This window comes from Cloeon dipterum, chromosome 2 (genome assembly GCF_949628265.1).
Source record: "Cloeon dipterum chromosome 2, ieCloDipt1.1, whole genome shotgun sequence".
Lineage (NCBI taxonomy): Eukaryota > Metazoa > Arthropoda > Insecta > Ephemeroptera > Baetidae > Cloeon > Cloeon dipterum.
Genome location: NC_088787.1, coordinates 468,530 through 491,334, shown reverse-complemented (window position 1 = coordinate 491,334; position 22,805 = coordinate 468,530). Strand labels below are relative to the sequence as shown.

The window sequence follows — 22,805 nt, the reverse complement described above, 5'->3', positions numbered from 1 at the left end:
AACTATCCAAATTTCCGGTTTTTTGAGAAAACCTTATACCACACATGCATTTGCGTCGTGTTTGTTGTCTGAATTCCATAACACGCAAATTTGTCAGTCTGAACATTTTTTTAATCTTGCGAAATTTGTCACTCTATAATAAGTGTACTGCAGTCACATTTCGCATCTTACAACGTGTGCGAATAATTAAACCCTTTAATAACTAATTCTGTTACTGAGAAATAAAACAAAATCGATCTCCACAGGTTGAACTCAAGATGGATGATGCAACTCTTGTGAGGAATACCAAAAACCGGTTGACGCGATTAAAGACGTTGAAGGATTGGACGGTGAAGGCTTTCCTGAACAACATGGATGCTTACACGCAAGAAGAGGGAGCAACTTACCTCAAAACTAAATTGTGTATGTGTTACAATCTCCACCAAATTAAAAAAGCAAATAAAAGAGCAATTGTTTTCGATTCCAGCTCCTGAGCTGAGGGACTACGTTCTGCAGGAGCTGTTAAGGAATGGAAAAAAATGCGACAGCATGGAGGAGTTCAAAAGAATGAAGCGGTCGGTGTTCGTTTTGATGAACACCAGGACATACAAACTCGATTTGAACGTCCTCATGTCACCTTACCCAAGATATCTGGATTGCGAATTGGACTTCATCGAGGTAAAATAGCAAACAATCATGATTTCATTGAAAAAAAATTTTTCTTTAAAAGGTACTGAGGATGGTGTCGATTCTTGCTCCAAACGTGCGGCATTTAAAAATAAATAAACATCACATTACAATTTGTATGGACAACAATGAATCCCGAAATGCGTGCTTAGAATGTCTAAGTTCCCTGAAAGAGCTGAAAATCTTGGAGTTTGTCGGACATTTTAACAACAGATTGGACTTTGCGCTCTTGTGCAGAAAACTCCCCAATTTACGTGTTCTTAGCGCACCTGATACATTTTTAGAGAACATAAACATGTCTAAGAAGGATATCAGATTATCATTTGGCCATCTAAGATTGCTCCACATTTCTTTCTGGACGTCGAAGAAAATTAAGATTATTTGGGAGGTGCTGCCCAATCTGGACTTCATCCAAAACAACTTGCCGAACGGCCTCACTTTGGAAGATTTCCTTGAAGATGAAAATTGGCCAAGAGTGCGTAAATATCTCAATCTCAAAGAACACCCGATCAAATTAAATATCTGTGCAGATTTCTCCAGCATCAGATACTTGGAAGTAATGTTCTCTTTTGTACATTCACTAATTCCATGGTATGAACTTTAGTTCTCTTGTGATGAGAAAAGCCGGTGGGACAAATTGAAGAAGACTCTCAAGCTTCCGAATACCCTTGACGGTCTGAGCCTCACCATTTGGAATTCTAAAGAGACAGTTGAAGCCGTCCTGCTCAAATACGGAGCAAACCTTCGATGGCTTTCCTTGAGAGGCTATTATGTTAATAGTAGCGTCGATCTGAACCGCGTATCTGAACTTTGCCCCAAGTTGAAAGTTCTCACTATGAAAAACGTACAGGTCATTGTAAAGGACTCCAAACAGGGAATCTTCAGCCGTCTCAAAGAATTAGTTGTGGAACGGGCAGATATGTGAGTATTTTTGCATGGTTTTGACTAATTTCTAATTTTTAATTACAATTTTCTGTATAGGATGGATGGGAGCTTAACTGCCCTTTTGTCTTCGTGTCCAAATCTGCGAAAGTTAAAACTAGAGGCAAATACATGCAGTCTAGATGATCTGCAGCAAGTAAAAAATGCTATCATCGAAATGAAGATCCTGGGTTCGTTGCAATCTCTCAATTGCAGAATATCTTGGACTACAGCAGGACCAAATTTCAAGGAAATTGCCGCAATTATGAAGAATGCGTCCGCCTGTCTCCCAGATTTAAGGAAAATGATGTTCACAATCAACCATTTTAGACCCAATATCGTTAACTTTCGCTCCCTTGTGTCCTCTTGGCCAAATCACAATGGTTTAGGTGAAGCCATAATTGCTGACACAAATCTCTTCGAGATTCTAAATTTGTATGATTAAATGGATAGTTTAAATTGAATAATATCGTTCTGTCTTATGAAGAAACCATGAAACATAGGTAGGGATGTGCAAAAATACTCGATTTGGCAAAGAAATAATCGATTATTATAGTCGGAAATTTAGAGGCAAATAATCGGTTTTATAATCGGTTTCTAGTCAAATATTCTATCAATTAATCGGTTTCAAATGTGGTTTACTGGTCCTATATAGGCGATAAATTATATATTTTTCTATGCTACATTTTTTATTGGAAAAGCAAAGCAGGACGTTTGTTTACGATATTAAAATGTGTAACATTTTGGCGAAAACAATTTAAAATTTGTATATCACTATTAACTCTTGTGGAATGTATTGATCGTGTTGAAGTATTTTTAGACAGTTAAAATTTAATTAAAGTCGCAGTAATAGCTCAAAATACTTAAAGAGGAATGATACTGCAAATGCCTGGAAAATGGTTGTTGTCAATGCAGAAACTCATCCATTAGGATTCAGTTAAAGCCTAAATTGACCTAGGAAGCACTGTAATTTTTTGAGAAAATTGGCTGGAAAGTTAGCGTGCTATTCAAATGGTAATGGCTGTCTGCTTACTTGAAATCTGATTTAATTCCAAAACCAAGAGTTTGCCCAATAAGTGGCATACACCGTTGGACAGATCTCAACGAGAGGAATCGAAATTTGCCAAGAAAATATGTTCAAGCACTGTACATTTTGGAGAAAATTGGCAAAATTTGAATTTTACTGTAGGAAGGTCCTTTTTTATTAGTGCAAATTGTTGAACAAATTATTTATCGATCCAACAATTGTTTATGGCATCCAACAATTCAAATAATTTTCAATTGTTGCCCAGAATCAGCATTCCACTTTAAAAAAATAATTGTTTGAGTGAAAAAGTTAAAGTAGAACTTACAATTAACAGTCCGCTAAAGATTAAAAATATTTTTGCATTTATTGTTCGCTTTAGCAATTTGTTCATTTTGCTAAAAAAAAATTTGGAATTAAGCAACTTCTACAATGAACAATAATGAAATCAGGTCTGTCAAAAAATTAAAGTTCAGATATTGCCTAACTGCTTGACAAATTATAAAGTTAGTAAAAGAGTTTCGCTTGATTTTGATTCCTTTCGTCACGATCTGTCCAATTAATGGTATGTGATTTATGATCTAAATTTCTCTTCTGGTGAAATAAATTATGATTTCAAATCAAGATATTGATTAGACTGGCAATATGACTAAAATGCAAGCTTAATAGCCGATTTTCTCGCAAATTTGGAAAATTTAAGCTTTTATAAAATTTCGGGTAAATTTAAAAATAATTTGTTCTTGCAGTAGAGCTATACTTTAAGTAACAACAACTTTCTGCAACTGGTTACCTCATGCGGTCCTTACAAATTATTACGTTGCAAATCAATCATTGCTCACGCACATTACTGTTAAAAGATAAAAATGTTAAAATTTGAGCTATTAAAGTAATAACTACTGTATATTTAAATGATTCATTGTTTAAAAATTATCTGTTTTGTAAGATTCCTTTAAAAAATTGGCTTTGTCAACCTCTCTGATTCTTAAAACACTGTTGCACGTTCGCGGATTGCGTGGTTTTCGACAAAATATAGTGGAAAATAACCCCTTTTTAAGAAATCAGACAATAATCGCTTTTTTATGGGAAATAATCGAAAAATAGTCGGTTTGGATGAAATAATCGAAAATAATCGATTTCTAAAATCTGCCAAAATGCTTAAAAATTGATGATTCGTACTCATTTGACAGTCCCAACATCATAGAGGAAAAAGAAAAAATAATCGATAATCGGTTTTGCACATCCCTAAACATAGGAGGAGATACCAATAAGAATAAATGAAAAAAATTAACTTTATTGCAAAAACGAGGGGGGCCTACAAACTTGATGGACTGCACCAAAATGGCATATCATTCTGGCAGTTCAATCTTTTATGCATGACAGTTATAAGAGTACACCATGATTCCAATTGCAGGGGTGAAAATATGGTACCTAACATCCACGGTATTTTTGAGGTTGTTATATATGGTTTAAAGTAAAACTCGCTGATGGTTTCCCTTTCAAACATTTAATATCCAAACTACTACTCGAATTTAATTTTTTACAAAGGTCTCGGAGCTTTGCAGGGAAGTCGAGCAGGCGCGGGTGCACTCTCAGGGTTGGTCAGTTTTCGCCACCCTTTCAGCTAACCTAGCAAAGGGACACTCCTGGAAACCTTAGGCTGCAGTTTCATTCTTGTGACATGAAGTGCCGCATTCTAAAAATTCAAATCATGTTCTTTTATTGTTAAATTGGCAAGCATTGCCCAAATTTTATTAATTCCTTATTGACCAATCTCAACAAACTTATTTATAGCTCAATTAATTTTTAAATTAAATATATCTTTGTTGAAACAAACATTTTTGCACATTGATAAAAATAAAAACTTGACGGTCGTCTATATCGTCGTCTTCCACCCGCAGAAAAGTTAATTTTAAAACTCGATCCTTTTATAAGATCCTAGAGATTTTTTATTAACCTCTCACGCAAAATTTTTAAATTTAAATTAAAGAATTCTCTTATTATCCACCGTCATGTTGCCAAAAAGTTTTTTGCATGGCTAATAGTTAACAAATTTCCAAATTGCAACTTGCCTGGTGATTTTGCTCCAACAGCAGCCTTCAAAAGCCTGTATTTTGGATTTCTTTTATTGTCAAAGACCGTCATCCAAAGATTTCCATTTTGGTCCAAGGAAAAAGTAAATGGCCTAACAATGTCCAAACCGGCGACCTAAAACAAAACAATGCACCGAATTTAATAACCGATAGGAAAGATAGAAAGTGGAAAATAAATATAGAAATAATTGTTCGATATTTCGAGTGAGAGAATTTTCCGGATCTCGCTAAGTACCCTTTTGCTTGTTTCTATTTCTCATCAGACACGCATCGGCATCACCAATTTACTGAAATACATTTAAATAAACCGAGAATTCAAGAATAATTCTAAGGTTGATTTAAAATAAATTATTTGTATTGTAGTCTCAAAATTGGAATCAATACCTGATAAACTCGTTGTTCGTGAAATGGCTGTAAAGAGTTCCAAGAGGACATGTAATCCTTCCACGTGAAAGCGGTATACATGGTCCCGTGACTGTCAATCAGCATTCTATACGATCTTGCAGTCCAGTTTCCGATTAGTTCCGGATTTGCAGTTCGAGTTCCGTTCCTGATTGAGGCAACGGAAATTGAATACAGTTTCCTGGAGCTGAATGCGCTGAAGTAGAGCTTTTTGGGGGACAGGGCAATGGAATAAGCATCTACTTCTGGCATGTCCACAATCCAAGATTCATTTTTCTCCAAACTGAAGACGAGAAAGCCTTTTTCAAACCACCAGCGCGTGATGTAGGCGAAGGTTCCGTTTGGCGTTTCGTCGATCACCAAATCTTGCACCCAGCCGGGAAAAGATAACGGATGAATGAGTTCGGTTTGGTTGTTTTTCAAGTTGAAAATCCATAAATTGGATTTGCAGGTGTCGCTTCCCTGGTGGAGCATCCACAGCCTTCCAACGGAGTCCACTTGAAGCCCTTTTGCCTGCTGGATCTTGCTGCAGTCTCCGTGTCCCTGCAAAAACAGGAATATCGAGTTGTCAATCATGAGGATTCACGAGAAGAGCATTTATTTTTGCAACTTACATTCATCTCCCACGAAGGGAATGGAGTGAGCTTCGGGGCTGCGGAGGACGCGCTGCTCGTCGGCATGGACACCAAAGTCACCGGAATTCCGTCATCTTTGTTCAGGCTGAGGAATAGCCTTGATCCGTAGACAGCCATGAAACGCGGATCTATATTCTCAGGTTTGAAAGTTCCATTTTTCAGGGCCAGTGTCCTGCTGGCCTCCGACGGCCACTCGTAGTCCAATTCATTCCAGCCAAAGACTTGTTTGAAGTTGGCTGCGGTGGCCAGAGATGAAAGGCCGAGCAAGAAAATGGCGACCAAGAACGGAGCCATGCTTCCTGCCTTTTTCAACTGGCAACAAAATAAAAAGATAATTATGCAAAGTGCCGGCACAGACAACGAAAATCCAAAAATATATTAGCACGGCGATTACGTGAATTTTTCATATTCTCTATTGGCTCGGTTTCGGTATTTTTCTTGCAAAAACTTTTAACCCCTAAAATAGGAACCAATTTTTCTACTATTCACGAAAATATATTCCTTGCTATAATTTTAATCTAGCCGACTGACGAGATTTGATTAGTATAAAAAGGAAATTCTTACCAGAAGTGAAGGTCCGCGTTGCTTTTCGGACTGAATCACATTTATTCAAGTGCGCCTTTTTATATCACAGAGGAGTCGCAGAGGAAAGGGCAAGCGATTTCGTCTCAAGGGCGTAGATATTGCGGTTGCTGTTACCAAGCAGCTATATAAATTTATAAATGGTCTAATTCGGCGTTTTCAGTAAATTCAAAATTGACGGGAGCGAGAAAAATAATTTTTAAAATTTATATGTCGCGGCTTGAATTCATCAGGTGTCCAATTTTATTTATTATTTTACACAAAATTGCAGCAAAATTTTAAAAAATGTTTAAGAAATTTTAGAATCACAAAGGGTCAAAAAGGTTACCGTACTTGCCACTTTGATCTTGGCCTCTCTCCTTCTCCAACAGCGATAAACAATTCAATGCGCAGATTAATATCAATTATATGCCTCTTTTCTTAATTAATTCTCGTCCGTGCGAGCTTCACTTTTTCGCAGCAAGAAAATTAAAGCATCACAAGAGGTCGTCGAACAGGCTGTTGCTTTGATCTTGGCCTCTCGATCTCCATCTCTTATTTAAAACGATTTTTTATCACATGGGGCGCCGCGACCGATGCCGAGTCTAAATACAATCAAGCCGACGACCACCAGTCCAAAAAACGAGGGTCCATATCAATTTTGCAGAAATTACACTCGAATAAAAAAGGTTAGTTCATAATTTTATTACAATTCTTCTATAAAACGTTTTATTTTTAATTAGAACTTACTAGACACAGCACTAAGTGAAGGTTTGGCAATATTTGTCTTAAATTTTAAAATTTTTAATAATTTTTACCTTTTTTTAAAGATTTTGTCGAATTAACTCGTGGTAAAAATTTGGACGGAACCTGAAAAACAATAATTAATTTGCATAAAAGACAGCAAGGCCGAATTATTTGATGTTCGAGACCGGCCGATCGGAAAGTTCATCAAAAGAGGATTGAAAATTACCTTTGACAGCGTTGACCAAGTATAATAAACTCTGCATGCCGAAACTTAGAATGAACTCTATTTTTTCCCATCAAATAGGTCAACTTTGGCAAAGCAGTGGAGGCGTGTTTGTACAGGAAACTGCAGCTGCTGGAAATTGACCAATTCGACGATTCAAATTTTGACGACGATTTTCATGAAAGTCTCATCAGTTCTTTTTTGTTTACTGAAAGAGGTAAAAAAATCACGATTGATAAAATGAAAAAAATAACCTTGCTTCAGAGCCCATAGAATTTTTGTGGACGAGTGCGGTGCCGTGTTCGAAGAACGATCCGCTGAACAATAGCCACGAATTCGTGCTCCAGTGTCACCTGGTGTCCAAACAATGTGCAAACTCGACTAAACTACACGTTGAATTTGGGAAACTTTACTCGGCCCTACTGCATGATTTCCAGAATTCGGGAGAATAAACTATGTATAGAACCTATTGATTGCTACTCGGAAGCTTCTTTTATATGCGAGGTATTTCAAATCGGAACTTCTTTAATTAATTATATACTCTTCTCAAATTTAGTCGGCGTGCTCGAAGCCAAAGTGTCCGTCACCGAATGAGTGCCAAAAAGATGTAAAGGGAAAAATTGAGATTTGAGTAATTAAGCAGGATACAATAAAATTTTGCCAGGAGTGCTTATTTGAAGTAATTGGCGGGAAAACGTACCTCAAAAAAGGTTCCTTGTTATTTATCGGTAGAAGCATTTTCTTAATTGTAAAGCAGAACATGAGATCCGTGGCACTTGGGAGGAAACCAATTTCGCCTTTTATTTCTTTGGAGAGAAATTGGTATTTCTCATAGATATTCCTCGAACAAATATTATAATTATATTTAAACATTTCAGCTTTCAAACGTCTAATCAAACGCGTGGTAAAAAATTAATGAATATTTTTATTTATTTGGCTGATATTTGACGCCTCTGGAACCCGGCTACCCGTTTAAAGTAATAAGCGAGGATTCTTTGAGTTCACTTTATTTCTTACAATTCCTAACTGACCTTTAATTTGGTTGGAATCGAGAAATTTGAAAACAAAACAGTTCTCACGCGCACGAACCTCCGATAGCAAGAAGGAGACGTAATCAAATCCCCTACTTACGTCTTTCTTGGTGGCGCTGGCGAGCATGGGAGCTAGGGTTGCCAGCTGCATTTACTTTGGAATAATAATTTTCCGGATGTTCTGTTCTAGAAACGGGCAAATTAGTGTCCAATTCGGAAAATTTAATCATTTTCAGCAGGTTTTCAGGCCCAACAGGATCCTAACGTATTGATTTTGAAACACCTTCGCGTTAATTCTCACATGTGGCAACCCCAGCAGAAGATGCTGGGATCAGCTGGGGATGTTTCCATTTGTTTACCTGCGAGTTACAGCGGGTAAATTCAAAACCGTTCCTCTCCAAAAAACGATTTGTGTTACCGTAACCGCTGCTACTATAAATTCCTGGGTGATAGTAAGTCTTCATAGAGTGCTAGGTTTGCAGCGGCTTTTGAGGATCTCCACAAAATTGAGCCACGCAGAAGTATACGTGGTTCACGTGGCGTTCTTTCAGACCCAAAATACCACCGAATCTATTTTCTTTTCATCTCTGCAGCGGCGACTAAAACGTTTTTCCCCCAGATTAATTTAATCAGTCAAAGCTCGTCACTTCTTTGCGTCCTTTGCGGGCGAAGAGGTGACCATTCTGTTAAGGTGTTAAGAGCCGCAAAGACGGCGAGAATTGAATTTCCCCAAATAAAATACGAGTGCAATAAATGAGTTGTGTATTTATTATTAAACCCTGCCTCCCACACTTTGAAACATATATTGTATGAACGTCAGCAGTCCCTACTACTCACGCCCTTCTTGTGAAATATTTTTCAAATCCTTTTATTTAGTTGCTGGTTTTGGAACGTTTTATTTCTAAAACAAGTAATGCAGACCGTAAATAAATTGATCGGAAATTAAAATAAGGGATTAAATTTATTCCAACAACAAATGCCTTTTACAAAGAAGGAACAAAAAAAGATTTAAGAAATAGTCCATGCTGTGGCTGACATTTTTTTCACAATTAGGAGCACAATTTTGAAAAAAAAAGGTGAGACATGAGCTCAACACTTGTTGAAAAACTGTTGTATTAAGAGTTCCTTAAATGCATTTATTTATAGGTGTTTGTTGAGACACAGATTCGGTGCAAGATCATTCCACAGGAGCTAGGTTGCTTTGAGATTTAGGGCAGTTCAATACGTACGAATAATATATGATTCGCAACCTAAAGAGCGCAGTGCACGAGCTAATTCATGGAATCCTTCTTCATTGTGATATCGGCGAATGAAATTGACGTAATACCTAATCTCCATCTTAGTCAATTTGGTCAATATCATGCGATTCCTAATCTGGTACAAAAGCAACTCTTTGTCACCAAGATCTATTTCAGTGGGTAAGCAAATGGCAATGTCTTCTAGAAGAGGCGCAGACAAAAATCTGCCAAGTCCTACGGTGCCAGACCATTCTGCTCCAAAGCAGAACCTGTAAATAAAATAATCGGGTTAGATTTATATCATTTAGATTCGAAATATATATTTTACTTGTTTATCCAGGTAAAACTTTTCAACCGGCCAAAAGAAGTTATCGGCCCACCATCCGCTACGTATGAGCCAGTTAATGTCAGTGATTCCAATTCGATGCAGTGTTCAAAGATATGTTTGAATGTGATATTCAATTCTGCCTTTAAGTCTTCGATGATAAGAGCTTTCAGAGTTCCTCCTACTCTGCTCAGGTTGCGCAACAAACAGTTTCTCTCGCTTTGGATGTCAATTGTTTGGCGGGCCTGAATCTGAAATGTAATATTATTTTGAATAACAGCACAACAGCTGGAAAAAAAATATTACTTCCAGTTTCGTCAAGCCTGACGGGATCAGTTCAAGAAAGTCTTTCGAAAGAGACACTAATGCTTCTCGATGAGGTGTAACATCGTCTGTCTTCTTCAAAGTCATTCCAAATTGTCTAGGAAATTTCCATTCATACTTTTGGTAGGCAAAATTGGAGGCGAGGGTCTCCAGAATGTTCTTCATGGAATTAGTTGGTTCCATATCGACCAGAATATTGTCTGCTAAAATGAACTTCAAGTTTCGGCTTTCTCTGCAGACTCGCACAAATTCTGTAAATTTGATGTCAACTCCGTTAATGCTGACTTCCGTTAAGTTTTCTATCTTCAAGAGCAGGTCAATGGCAAGTGGCTGTAGCCGTATTTGTTTTGACAACTCTCTATTCAAATGTGGCCTTGGGTCCTCAATCTCGAGCTCTTTCAAATTCGGAACAAAATCAACCAGATATTGAAGAAACTGAAAGCAAAATCAAAATTTTTTATTATGTTTCGGCAATACGCACGGCTCTAATTTTTACCTCTTCTATTGAAACGGATGCTTCAGAAAAACCTCCATATTTGCTTTTCAAGCGGAAAAGTCTAGCAAAATCTTTGATTGAAAAACGTTCAGTCGTCTTGTGCTGGTCAAGGTATGGAAGAGCAGCCCAAACCTGGTCTTCTCCAATTTCTTCCATGCTTTCCATTGCTTCGTCAAACAAAATTTTGCGCATTGGAGGAGCTAGAATTTGTTAAATATAAACGAAAGCTAAGATAATAAAAATGATTAAACAATACCAATCTTCTTGGTAATGAGTTCTCTGTAGCCCCCAATATTTTTAACGATTGTGTTGATCGGCAAATCTTGCAGGGATAAAAGAACTGGGATGAACTTCAACACTTCGTTTTCTACGTCGCTTTTTTATTTATCTGGAAAAATAAACGGGATTCAATTTTGGAAACCGATAGCGTTTATATAATTAAAAATTTCAACGAAATAAAATCAATTACTTTCTTATTCCCTAAAATCTCTAAATTTGGTAAATTCTATAAGGACTCTTTAGTATCGAAGATAAATTATTTGGAGGAATTTGTAAATTAAAATAACAAATTTGATGGTTAGATTTATTTTTAATTTTTGTTCTGTCTGTTGATAGATAAATTTACTGTTCAGGTCTACCTTTTTTTAATTCTAGAATTACGTTTTTATGTAATATTTAACCAATAAATGGAATAATTATGTTAAAGTTTCGGAAAAGCTAAATATTTCAGCTTTCAAACGTCTAATCGTCCGCGTGGTTAAAAGTTAGTGAATATTTGTATTCATTTGGCTGATATTTGACGCCTCGGGGACCCTGATAAACGTTTAAATTAATTGACGAGGCTTCATTGAGCTAATTTTTTTTCATAAAACACCTAACTCACCTAAAATTTTGTTGGAATCGAGAAATTTGAAAACAAAACAGTTCTCACGCGCACGAACCACCGGTAGCGTGGAGGAGACGCGTAAACAAATCCTCTAGTTACGGCTTGGTGGCGCTGGCGAGCAAGGGAGCTAGGGATGCCATCTGCATTTACTTTGGAATAATAATATTTCGGTTGTTCTGTGCTTGAAACGGGCAATTTACTGTCCAATTAAGAGAATTTAATCATTTTGAACAGGATTTTGGGCCCAACACGATCCTAACCTTATTGATTATGAAACATCCTTGCGTTAATTCTCACATGTGGCAACCCCAGCAGAAGATGGGATCAGCTGATGGGAAGTTTCCATTTGATTACCTGTGAGTTAGAGCGGGAAAATTCAAAACACTGCTTCTCCATGTAAACAATATTTGATACGAAAAGTTCACGAGCCAACTCTTGGAATTCTTCTTCATTGGAATCGTAATTGTATTCGACATGATACCAATAAAGCTTCATCTTAGTCAATTTGGTCAAAATCTTACGATTCCTAATCTGGTTCAAAAGAAACTCTTTGTTACCCAGATTTAATTTGGTGGGAATGCAGATAGAAATGTCTTCCAGAAGAGGCGCTGAAAAAATTCTGTCAAGTTCTACGGTGCCGTACCGTATTTTTGTCCAGCGCCAATCCTGTTAATAAAATAGTTGAGTTGTATTTGAATTATTTTGTTTCAAAATAGACATCTTACAAGTTTGTCCAGTGTAAACTTTTCAACTGTCCAAAAGAAGCTATTGGAAATTCAAGACTCATAAAGGAATGGATTAGCACAATTTCTTCCAATTCGATGCAGTGATCAAAGATATGTTGGAAAGTGATATTCAATTCTGGCCTTAAGAATTGGAAGATAAGAGATTTCAGAGTTCCTCCTGCTCTGCGCAGGTAGCGCAGCAAACGGTTTCTCTCACATTGGAAGTCAATTGTTTCCCAGGCGCAAATCTGAAACAATATTATTTTGAATAACTGAGATATAGCTGGGAAAAAATATCTTACCCGCAGTTTCGTCACACCAAAAGGAATCTGGTAAAGAAATTCTTTCGAAAGAGAGGCCAGTGCTTCTCGATGAGGTGTAACATCGTTTGTCTTCTTTAAAGTAATTATAATTTTTCTAGGAAATTTCCACTCATCATACTCTTGGTATTCAAATTTGGAGACGAACGTCTCCAGAATGTTCTTCATAGAATTAATGAATGAAATATTTATTAAACACCAAAAGGTGTACAACAGACATAAAATATAGAGTAATTAAATCACATATCAATGCTCGTTTTTGCTTTGGCGGCTTGGCACAACGTCAGATTGTTCTTAACACATTCAAAAAAATGGTAAAAGTTAATTTGTTTAATATCACAGAATTTGCACTCGCAGTCCTCACTCGCGCAGGAGTGATAGGTCAATTTATTACAGATCAAATAGTGAAAACCGTGACAAGCGTGTCTCGTGAACATATGTCTGTTAATAAACATGGCTCCCTTCCAATTTTGGTTGACCATGGCGGGGGTGACGAATTAATTCATAGAATTAATTGGTTCTATATGTCGACCAAAATATTTTGGGCGTCAAATGTCCTCAAGTTTCGGCTTTCTGTGCAGACACGCACAAAATCCGTAAATTTTATGTAAACATCATTTATCATTCTCGTATAGGTGAACTGGAAGGAAAATTGGATGACATGCTGCAGTCTGGGCCTCAAACCTTTAGCCCTGACTAACGCTCTTATCTATACCAAATTAATGAAAATCCAAATACCCGTAAAACTCTAAAATGGCATAAATAGAACTTAGGTTTAATTTTGACAGTGTGTGTTTTAATCAAACCCAGAGCAGGGTTAATTTTTATTCATTCAGCTGAAAATCAGTGAAAAGCGTTAATTAGTCTGTCAATTTCCGACCCTTGTTCAAATATATTATTAAAGTTTAATATAATTTTGCTAAAAGGCGCCCATGGGAGTCGACGTTAAATCGAAGATGCATTATCAACTTTGCAGGAGAAATTTCAGGGTTAAAGAAAGTATATCTTTTATATATTTTATGATTTGTTCTGTTCCAATTCGATCTTCATTTGTTGCTAAAAGGCGAGGCCGAGAAAATTTGGAACACTGGCTATTTTTGAGCCGCACCAGTTACGCAGCCAAAGTAAAACCAAAAATAAATACAAATTCGTTAATATATTAACGCTTAAATCGGTCTTGCAGCAAATGATTCAATGCCTTGCAGAGCACACAGGACTGGTTAAGTCGACGAAAAGTTAATGAGAAAAATTATTAATTTAAACAATGAAACCCAAAGGTGTACAACTCGACCAAAATCAATGGGCACGTGTACTTGAAAATGATGTCCAGGATGTTTTATCCCCTGTAAAAAATTATAACACTTTTGAATCAGAAATTCAAATTTTCAAAAGTGACTTCTATTCGATGCAAAGAGCGATTCGTCAACAACAAGTCAAGTACTCGCCGTTGGAAGACGTTTACGGCAAAAAGAAGATAAATACTTTCTTATTCAACGTGGTTTATGACGTGACAAACGAGTATTACTCGACCAACTTTGATCTTGCCGCCGAAATGATCATCAAACTCTACGAAAGCGGAGAAATGAAAAGTATAAAATACTTGCCAAAAACAAATGAAAAAAAAAACATTATTTTTCGGTAATAATATTTGAAGCTATGAACGAGGAAACGTTCGCGTTTGACTTCCTTGGTGTTTCTCCTTCAGGCTAATAAGGCGGCGAACCGCTTCTGGAAAATCTACGATTTCACCTTGGAGGTATTTCACAATCCTTTTTTTTTTGTCAACGACAAGACCTTTAAATTCTTTTTCCACCGATTTAAATAAGCCACATAGTCGGATTCCCGCCGAGCAAGATCTAAGCTCACCGTGCATGACGTTTGACGGGTTTTTTATAATTGACTCTTCGTGCACTAGCTGTATGATTTTCTTTTTCATATTTTCCACATTTAATTTCGTTTTAAAAGGGATTCCGCTGACTGAATCTAAATCTGCTCTCACCACGAGAGCGATCGACACAAGATGGGTATAATTTTGGCACAAATTTAGCATTTCTCAATAGCAATTTTTCCACAGTACGGCATGTCATCTCTCAACACGTGTTTGAAGATGAGGGGCTCGCTTCCCTACGCAGAAACCAAGCAGGAGTTTGAAATGATCTACAATTTTATCAGAGGTGAAATATTCCAAGAAAAAAAACAAACGCTAAATTAAATCAAAGGAGTGAATCCGACGCTGATTATAATCTGGGACCAAGGCTTTTACGACAAGCTGAACGACAAAGTCATGTGGTGCCGCAGCGACTTCATCCCCTTCGGACCCGGGGCAAATATTCCGATCCCTGTCGCCGTGAACGTGACGACGAATCAGGATTTCGTGATGCTCGTCTCGCTGCCTGGTGCGACGCCAAATCTGCACGCCGTCCCCGCCACCGATGAGCTAAAACACCAAACCAACGTCTACTGCCGCTTCTCAGATTTCGTCGTGAGCGGTTGCAGAGCGAAGTAAACCGAGATGGAGGCGAGAACTAAATTCTCTTAGGGTTGTAGGCTTTTAAAGGTTTCTTAACTTTTTGGAATAAAAACACTTTTTCTAATCGAGTTGCTTTTTTTAATATTTATGGACTTGTTAGATGTGAAGAAAGTTTTTGATTCGTTGCAGTCTCTACACTGGAAGATTAATAATTCGCAACGAGCCAACATTAAAATTAATGTTGTTTATTTTGCCGTCATCAATAGAAAAAAGATAAAAAAATGCTTTTTACCGAATTATTTATTTACTTTTAGCATCTGGAAAAGCTGTATTAAATTTTTAAATAATAATTTGGAAAATTCCTAATGTCAGGACTGTGCTAAAAATTGTAATTTTTTTCAATTATTTTCAAAATAATTAAAATGGTCTGCCGCTGCTTTTAAAAATAAAAATTGTCTTCTATCAAGATTTAATAAGTTTATTTAATCGAAAAGGTTCAACATTTAATTATTATCTAAGGTCTGAATCATTTATTGGCCCTTCTGGGGCTTCGGGAGGTGCTGGGACTGCGGTTTGGCGAGCTGCGTTTCGAGCCGCTCGAAGACTTGGACGACGACGACGACGGACTCGCCGGCCGCGTCCTCAGGGCGCTCAGGTTCTTGATCTTGCCCCACGACGACGAAGGTGACACCCTGAAGGACAGAGTTTAAGAAAATGGTTTGTCAAATTATAAAGGGAAGGAGACTCACCCTGACTTGGAGGGCGGGGGCGGAGGGCGGTTGGGAGTGGGCGCGTGCCGCAGGATGTCGGCCATCTGCTGCTCCAGCTCGGCGTGCGGCTCGGCCCAGCTTTCCGAGCTCGCCTCCTCGTACATCCTGCCAGGGCCGACCTGCTCAGGTGCCTCCTGCGCACCCTGATAGTCCTGCAAGGGCGCAGCCTCCGGCTCCTGGTACGCCGGGATCGGTTCCGCTTGGGCTCCTTCGAAAGGTCGTTCCTGACCTTCGTAAGGTACTTCTTGAGAACCTTCAAAGGGTCGTTCCTGAGCGAAAGGCCGTTCCTGAGGACCTTCGTAAGGTTGTTCTTGAGGACCTTCGAGAGGTTGTTCCTGAGAACCTTCGAAAGGTCGTTCCTGAGGATGTTCGTAAGTTATTTTGTCCTGATGACCTTCAAAGGGTTGAACCTGGGCAGGTTCTTGGTAAGGTTGCAGTTCAGGTTCTTCGTAAGGTTTTACTAGAGACTCACGGTAGGCTTCAACCTGAGGTTCTTGGTAAGATTCACGATAAGGTTCGACCTGAGGCTCTTGGTAAGGTTCGACCTGATTTTTATGGTAAGGCTCTTCCTGAGGTTCTTCGTGCAAAGGTCTCGGAGGTTCTTCATTGTACGGTTGGTATGACGGACCCGGAGATAAAACCTGAGGTTCTTGATGAGAGTCACCCTGAGAATGGACATCATTTATCGGTTCTGGCTCGGAAATACTCGTCTCCAAAAATTGTTGTACGGAAGGTGCGACCTGAGACCCTTCCAAAGGCGCGACCTGATTTTCTTTGTGTGCTGGAGCGTCGGAATTCCGTCTGAATTCAAGCGGAGCTTCTTCGACGGGTTCATCGTAAACCCTTTTCTCGTGAACCTGAGGTTCTTCGAAAGGTGCGACCTGAGCAGGAAGGTACGGCTCGACCTGAATCTCCTCCAGAGGCTCCTCTTTAAGGTTTTCCAACACCTGAAATCAGGAAAGTGGTTAATTAATTTTCCGTGGCATTAACTTGTTCCGAATGATGCACAATTCGGTTAATATTTTTAGCCAAAATGGCGCTTTTGCAGTTTATTTACGTCTAACAAGGACAAAAGTTTGCAAGTCTCGTTTTAATTCGTGTCAATCGCTTTTATTGCAGGGGAAAAATGAAGACGCACCTCGTGACAGGCTTGGTCGGAGGGCACGGACACGGAAGCTGCGTGACGTTTGGCTTGCGTGTCACCAGCGGCGGCGGCGGCGGCGGCGGAATGTAGGCCAATCGATTTCGCCTCAACCCTCTCGTTGATGGAGGCCAAAAAGTTTTCCACCTCTCTCGACACTAAGCGTTTTTCCTCCTTTTTCTTCTTGCCCGACAGGTCGAGCACCTGATCCAGGTCCAGGTCCAACCCTGGCCACTCGGGCCGCCTCACGGCAAAGCTGTCGCTCATGGTCAGTTTCGGTTGGAGACGCGCGTTTAGACTGTCCCACTGCCGCTAAATCGAAAATAAAAATATATTTTTCAAAAGAATTTTTCTCTGGTACCCTGGAGGCCCTGAGGTGTTCGGTCTTGGCGTGCATGACGGCGGCGTGCTGCTCCAAACTCTCGAGCGAGGCCATCATGTTCCTCGTGCGCATTTTCCGCTGGCGTTCGTGCTCCAAAAATCGGGAATACTCCTCTTTCAGCTGCAGAATCGTGTCGCCATTCCTGCAAGCTCAACGTTAAAACGACTCGAAAATTTGGAAAATTTACAAAAATAAACCTGCCTCTACTTTCAAATCTCAGAGGAAGCTACAGGTGCTGTCAACGCTACGAAAAAACGCAACTAAATAAAGTGCATTCGCAAAGAATTCGTGCAAAAAGAGCGGGGGCCGAACCTCCTGCGCCTGTTCTTCACCAGGGCGGCGTATTTTTCGGCCAGCATCGTGCGCTCCTCCTCCCTGCGGAGCAGAAATAATTTGCGTGAGAAATTCGTGCGTGAAAAAAGGCGCAGTTCGGCACTGACAGCTGATGCAGCCGCTCCTGCAGCTCGGCCATTTTTCGGTAGAAGGTGAGCGGCTGCTCGTGACCCGAATTTGCCAGCATCCCGCGCGATCCAGACTCGACCGAACGAAAAGAATTTTTCAATTTCGCTCCGTTTGTTTACGTCCGTTGCTCTGGACGACGAGTTGCAGCACGAATGTGTTTCGTACCGGTTTTCTAACTTTTAACCGTGGGAAACAGCAACCAACAAAGCTACAGAGGAATTTTAATCGAAATATTTTCACTTCAAAACCGGTACCACGATGAATCACAAACCGGTTTCCCATCAGCCAATGAGCAGCGTTGTTGATCAATCATAGAGTTTAAAACCAGTCAGAGCGGAGCCCCCGCCATCTTGGTTTTAAAATTAACATCAATGTAATACGGATTTCGAATTCACCGCCGTTTTTAAGATGGCGGCGAGGGAGCGGTCGGTTGGTGGGAGGCATCAGCAGGCAGCCCGAGGCAGCGCAATGTCAATGGCGAGTGTTTGACTTTTAGAGGCGAACAACAAGTGAAAAATTGCGAGACTGAGACCACGCACTGGGCCGCACGGAGGCAGGACAATGTCCAAGCGGCACTCGAACGAGATCGTGCACGAGGGATGGCTGACCAAGTCGCCGCCGACGCAGCGCCTGTGGCGCGCCGTCAGCGTGAGTTCGTTTCCGTTGAAAAGGCAACGCAATTTCACCCGAATTCTTTTGCAGAGGTGGCGGCGCCGCTGGTTCGTGCTGCGACAGGGCGACCTGCCCGCACAGTACTGGCTCGAGTATTACACGGACAAGAAGTGCCTCAAACTCAAGGGCCGCATCGACCTGGACCAATGCGAGCAGGTGCGAATTTTTCTCTTTAAAGTGGTCGGGTTCTGTAAAGCAACCGATATTTCAAAATTCTTGCTTCCAAATACGTTATTTACCGCCAAAAAAGTAGTCCCCAACTACAATTTGACCATTTAAGAGTGGCCACGATCCGTTTTACGACCAATTCTAGCCGTAAAGGTGGCCATGATCTGTAATACGACCATTTAATCGATTTTTCCTCAGGTTGACGCTGGAATCGAGAGTCCGGCGCACCTGCGGGTCAAGTGCCGGGAGAACCTGTTCGACCTGAAGACGCCGCGACGGACGTACTACCTGGCGGCGGACTCGAAGGTCGAGATGGACAAGTGGGTGGAGTGCGTGTGCCGAGTGTGCGGCCTCCGGGCCGAGATGGACGCCACCTTCGGCTCCGTGGAGGTGGAGGAGCTCTCGTTCCCGCCCCTGACCGACCCTGAGCCGCCCTCTCAGAGCTCAGGGTCGACGCCATACATTTTCATCAGCGAGTGCTACTCAGGGCAGCCGCCACCTGGCGTGCTGACCAAACAACTCGAGGCCCAGGTCGCTTCAATGACTTCCAGGGGCCAGAAGCCGACGCGCCTCTTTGACGCGCCGCACCCTGTCGATGACTTCTACGACCAACCGCGCACCCTCGCTGCCCCCGTTTCCCTCGCGCAGGCAGACGACGACGTCTTCACCTGGGACGTCGCCAGGGCGCCCTCTGTCAACTGGAACACCTTCCCCAGGGACAGCGTCTCCGAACTCAGCTTGTACGTATTTTTTATTTCGACTTTAAAGGAATCTTCCACTTGGTATCTTAAAGGCCTGGGACATCCGCCATTTTGAATTTTATTTTTTGGTGTGATACAAAATTTTGTATAAAGGTTCAAGATAAAGATCAAAATGGTGGCATTTTAAAGGCCATATATTTTTTAAAATTTAAAAGGTGGCCAAGAATTTAATTTTTAACGTCATTAGAGGTGGTGGTTTGTTGAAATGTCTCCTAAAGGCCAAAAATGAACAAGTTACAGCTTAACAAATTAATTTACTTTAAAGGAAAAATACAAAATGGCGGCGTGTAGACTCCAAACTAGTAAAAACTGTTTATATTTAAAAATTTCGAGCTGTTGTTTGTGGAAGAACGCTTGGAAAAGTGCTTGGCGCCAAATTTCGAATCCAAGATGGCGACCAATTGACGTGTCCTTAGATTCCAGGCCTGAATTCCGCCATTTAGGTCTTCCTTTCGGTGTTTTCAACCTATCCAATTGTCCCACACGTTCTTAAAATGTTTGTTGCAATTTTTATAAATCCAAGATGGCGGCCCTTGACGTGTCCTTTAATGCTGTTTTTTTTTCTTGGTGCAGAAAACGGGCGTCTGAGAGCTCGGAGGCGTCAACGACAGAAGAGCAGCCGAGTTCTGCGGAGCTGGGCTCTCTGGTGGCCGCTCAGCGCTTCAGCAGGGCGATCGGGGGCGGCAACGGCGGCGGCGGCGAGGAGGTGTCGGCGCCGCCACGCCCACCGAAGCCGTCGCACCTGGCCGAGGTGCACAGCTACCTGAACATCGAGAGCGTGCTGGAGAACCGGGCGAGCGCGCCGACGCGTCCGGCGCCGCGCAGCCCCGACTGCCTGGACGAGATGTACGACTTTCCGCGGCAGCACCCAGCCGCCGGCCGCAACTGCTACTCGAACGCGGCGGCCACGACGTCCTCCTCGTCCTCGACGGCCACCGGCACCGTCTTCCAGTTCGAGGTGCACGAGACCTCGGAGGAGCCCGGCACGCCGCGCTCCGAGGACGACTCTGAAGAGCTGGGCAGTCCGCCGCCCCCGCCCTCGGTGCACCGCGACCTCAAGCCCCGCAGGAGCGAGCCAAGCCCCTCGCCCGCCCCCTGCGTCGACCGTGCCCTCAAGCCGAGGCGGCGAAACGCCCCTGACAGCCCCGACGAGCAAGCTTTCACCCTGGCCGCCCCGCCGACCCAGAGGGGCGCTGAGGGCCGCCAGCGGAGGCAGAGGGCCGCCCCCAGCCCCACGCCCCCCGGCACGTTCGGACCTGTCGGCGCTTTTTTCCACGGAAACTCGTGCTCTGAAGAATCCGACGAAGAGCAGGTAAATAAAAATAATAAAGCTCGCTTTGAAATTAAATCATCTCGATGTAACATTATATAAATTAATGTAAAAGAAACCTCATTGAGAGATAATTAAACTCGAAAAAGAAAACCTGGTGCCTTCCAACGTCGATTTATTTTTTGAGCAAAGAATTTTGCCGTCAAAAGAACCCCATGCAAAACCATCCTGCTACTGATTAGCGGGAATCCAGTTGCCTGATCATTTCTTAATTAATCTGTCGATTTACCCTGCCGTAAATTAATTAAAATCTGATTTAACTCTTATTTTAAACACAAAAACGGAAGAAAACAGCAAGAATTCTTTGTTTATAAAATACTCAACGCTGATTGGTTGGCGCAGCGCGATTGTTGACTGTTCCCACGGTTGCTTAGCAACTGCTCAAAACACGCGGGAGCGTTTTGCGTCGAGAATTTTATAAACAAAGAATTTTCACAAGAATTCTCTGCACGAAAAATCTTTGACGCTGAATGGCTGTTGTACGCGCATGACAGAATCTCGTCTCGCGCATTTGAGCGGGAGTTCCTGACGAATGCGCGACAACGTCGAGAATTCTTGCTGCTTTCTTCGATTTTTCGAATTTTTCCCAAGAATTTTCGGCACAGAAATTCGCCACCGCTGATTGGCTGACGCATCGCGATTTTTAACGGTCCCCACGGTTGCCTAGCAACAATTCAAATTGAGCGGGAGCGTTTTGTGTTAGCCAATCAGCGCTGAGAATTTTTGAAACAAAGAATTCTTGCCAATCTTTGATTTTTCACAAGAATTCTCTGCTGAAAAATTCCTCGACGCTGATTGGCTGACGCAACGCACTTGTAAACAGTTCCCACGGGTGCCTAGCAACTGCTCAAAATGCGCGGGAGCGTTAAGCGTCAGCCAATCAGCGTCGACGAATTTTAAAAACGAAGAATTCTTGCTGCTTTCTTCGATTTTCTAGTGTTTATTCGCAATTTAACCAACTTTTAACGCTTTTGCTTCCTTAACTAATGAAAAATGTTAATTTCAGAACTTTTTTCACATCGTGAACAACAAATTCGTGCCGTCGAGCAAGGGTCTGGACAAGCTGAAGTACCTGGACCTGGACCTGGAGATGGGCGGCGCGAGCGGCGGACTGGCGAGTCGGCAGCCGAGCAAAAGCACTCTGTCGCTCGGCCCGCCGACCATTTACAACACGGTCGACTTTGTGAAGACACAGGCCTTCAACCGCACGCGCAAGGAAGTGGAGAGCCTGCGCCAGCTGCCTCATTGAACACTCGTCGCATCTCGCTACTGAAAACTAAAATTCTGTGCCTTGTCTTCTTCGCTGAACGAACGCTGCGACCACTTCTTAGCTTAACCGATTTCTTAGGTTTGCTTTTTGAACTCCAAGTATCGGACGAAATGCCGGACAGCGAACAAATTGAAATAATTTATGTAATTTAAGTGTCTGGTATCTGATTAAATAAAGTGGAAGGAAGCTTCGTTCGCCATGTCCCCTGGTGATCAAGGATTCGCTGCCCTCACAATCGCAGCGAGTCGCGATATTCAGCATAATATTAGACGTGTCTAAAGATTAACTAACTTCTATGCATAAATAAATATATCTATATAATAAATATACGATGAATATATTTTATACTGAAACAATGCTTTTATTTTCCTGTCGTTCGCAATTAGCACGCCAAGAATTTTTTGAATTTCCCGTCAGATGTTTTTTCCATCTATATGGGCCCCGCCAGTGAAGTTGTCCAAAAATGAATGCTGCGAATTTTAGCCGTTTGGATTTGGATAGCCCGCCATTTTGAATTTTAGCAAAACAACTAAGCCTCAAAAGGTGATAATAATTCCTCTGTTACTGTGTTGAAACATCAGTGACTCAGTAAAAAGCGAAATTCTCCAAGAATTTTTCATTTCATCTCTTCAGGCGGCCATCTTTGATTTTTAATTGCGTCAAGAAGTGTCGTATTTTGTAGTAAGCAGCGAAGCGCCGGCTCTCTAGGCCCCCTAGCGAGCATCACTGTAAAGAGCTCTAATAGGAGTGTAAGTTAAGGAGTAG

At 41.2% G+C, this 22,805-nt stretch overlaps 3 protein-coding genes across 6 annotated transcripts; 1 reads left to right on the top strand and 2 right to left on the bottom strand.

Moving 5' to 3' along the window:
* Positions 1-4,105: 4,105 nt before the first annotated feature.
* On the bottom strand, positions 4,106-6,330 carry LOC135936832 (protein yellow-like). The gene is made up of 5 exons (XM_065479805.1): positions 6,303-6,330; positions 5,718-6,050; positions 5,086-5,646; positions 4,681-4,816; positions 4,106-4,304 (listed from the first exon to the last, which is right to left on the bottom strand). The coding sequence occupies exons 2-5, from the start codon at positions 6,030-6,032 to the stop codon at positions 4,264-4,266; spliced, it is 1,053 nt and encodes a 350-aa protein (XP_065335877.1). The 5' UTR covers positions 6,033-6,050; positions 6,303-6,330; the 3' UTR covers positions 4,106-4,263.
* A 9,232-nt stretch (positions 6,331-15,562) lies between these two features.
* LOC135936965 (uncharacterized) lies at positions 15,563-17,973 on the bottom strand. Of its 4 annotated transcripts, none has more exons than XM_065479991.1 (7): positions 17,818-17,893; positions 17,690-17,752; positions 17,579-17,637; positions 17,357-17,519; positions 16,993-17,307; positions 15,834-16,801; positions 15,563-15,776 (listed from the first exon to the last, which is right to left on the bottom strand). In XM_065479991.1, the coding sequence occupies exons 4-7, from the start codon at positions 17,447-17,449 to the stop codon at positions 15,611-15,613; spliced, it is 1,542 nt and encodes a 513-aa protein (XP_065336063.1). In that variant the 5' UTR covers positions 17,450-17,519; positions 17,579-17,637; positions 17,690-17,752; positions 17,818-17,893; the 3' UTR covers positions 15,563-15,610. The 4 variants fall into 4 exon arrangements, with proteins under 4 accessions (XP_065336063.1, XP_065336062.1, XP_065336060.1 ...); XM_065479990.1 differs by having other exon boundaries at positions 17,579-17,621; positions 17,818-17,891; XM_065479988.1 differs by lacking the exon at positions 17,579-17,637 and having other exon boundaries at positions 17,818-17,973.
* A 304-nt stretch (positions 17,974-18,277) lies between these two features.
* dos (daughter of sevenless) lies at positions 18,278-22,370 on the top strand. Its single transcript, XM_065479338.1, has 5 exons — positions 18,278-18,487; positions 18,542-18,667; positions 18,878-19,419; positions 20,014-20,752; positions 21,777-22,370. Exons 1-5 carry the CDS (start codon positions 18,401-18,403, stop codon positions 22,017-22,019), a joined length of 1,737 nt encoding a protein of 578 aa, XP_065335410.1. The 5' UTR covers positions 18,278-18,400; the 3' UTR covers positions 22,020-22,370.
* Positions 22,371-22,805: the final 435 nt, after the last annotated feature.

Coding starts and splice junctions, on each gene's coding strand:
- dos (XM_065479338.1), top strand. CDS start 18,401: ATGTCCAAGCGGCACTCGAACGAGATCGTGCACGAGGGATGGCTGACC. Junction 18,668..18,877: donor ACCTGGACCAATGCGAGCAG/GTGCGAATTTTT, acceptor ATTTTTCCTCAG/GTTGACGCTGGAATCGAGAG. Junction 20,753..21,776: donor AAGAATCCGACGAAGAGCAG/GTAAATAAAAAT, acceptor TGTTAATTTCAG/AACTTTTTTCACATCGTGAA.
- LOC135936965 (XM_065479988.1), bottom strand. CDS start 17,897: ATGCTGGCAAATTCGGGTCACGAGCAGCCGCTCACCTTCTACCGAAAA. Junction 17,520..17,689: donor GTGAAGAACAGGCGCAGGAG/GTTCGGCCCCCG, acceptor TTGAGCTTGCAG/GAATGGCGACACGATTCTGC. Junction 16,802..16,992: donor CCGACCAAGCCTGTCACGAG/GTGCGTCTTCAT, acceptor TCCTGATTTCAG/GTGTTGGAAAACCTTAAAGA.
- LOC135936832 (XM_065479805.1), bottom strand. CDS start 6,032: ATGGCTCCGTTCTTGGTCGCCATTTTCTTGCTCGGCCTTTCATCTCTG. Junction 5,647..5,717: donor TCCCTTCGTGGGAGATGAAT/GTAAGTTGCAAA, acceptor CTGTTTTTGCAG/GGACACGGAGACTGCAGCAA. Junction 4,817..5,085: donor ACGAACAACGAGTTTATCAG/GTATTGATTCCA, acceptor GTTTTGTTTTAG/GTCGCCGGTTTGGACATTGT.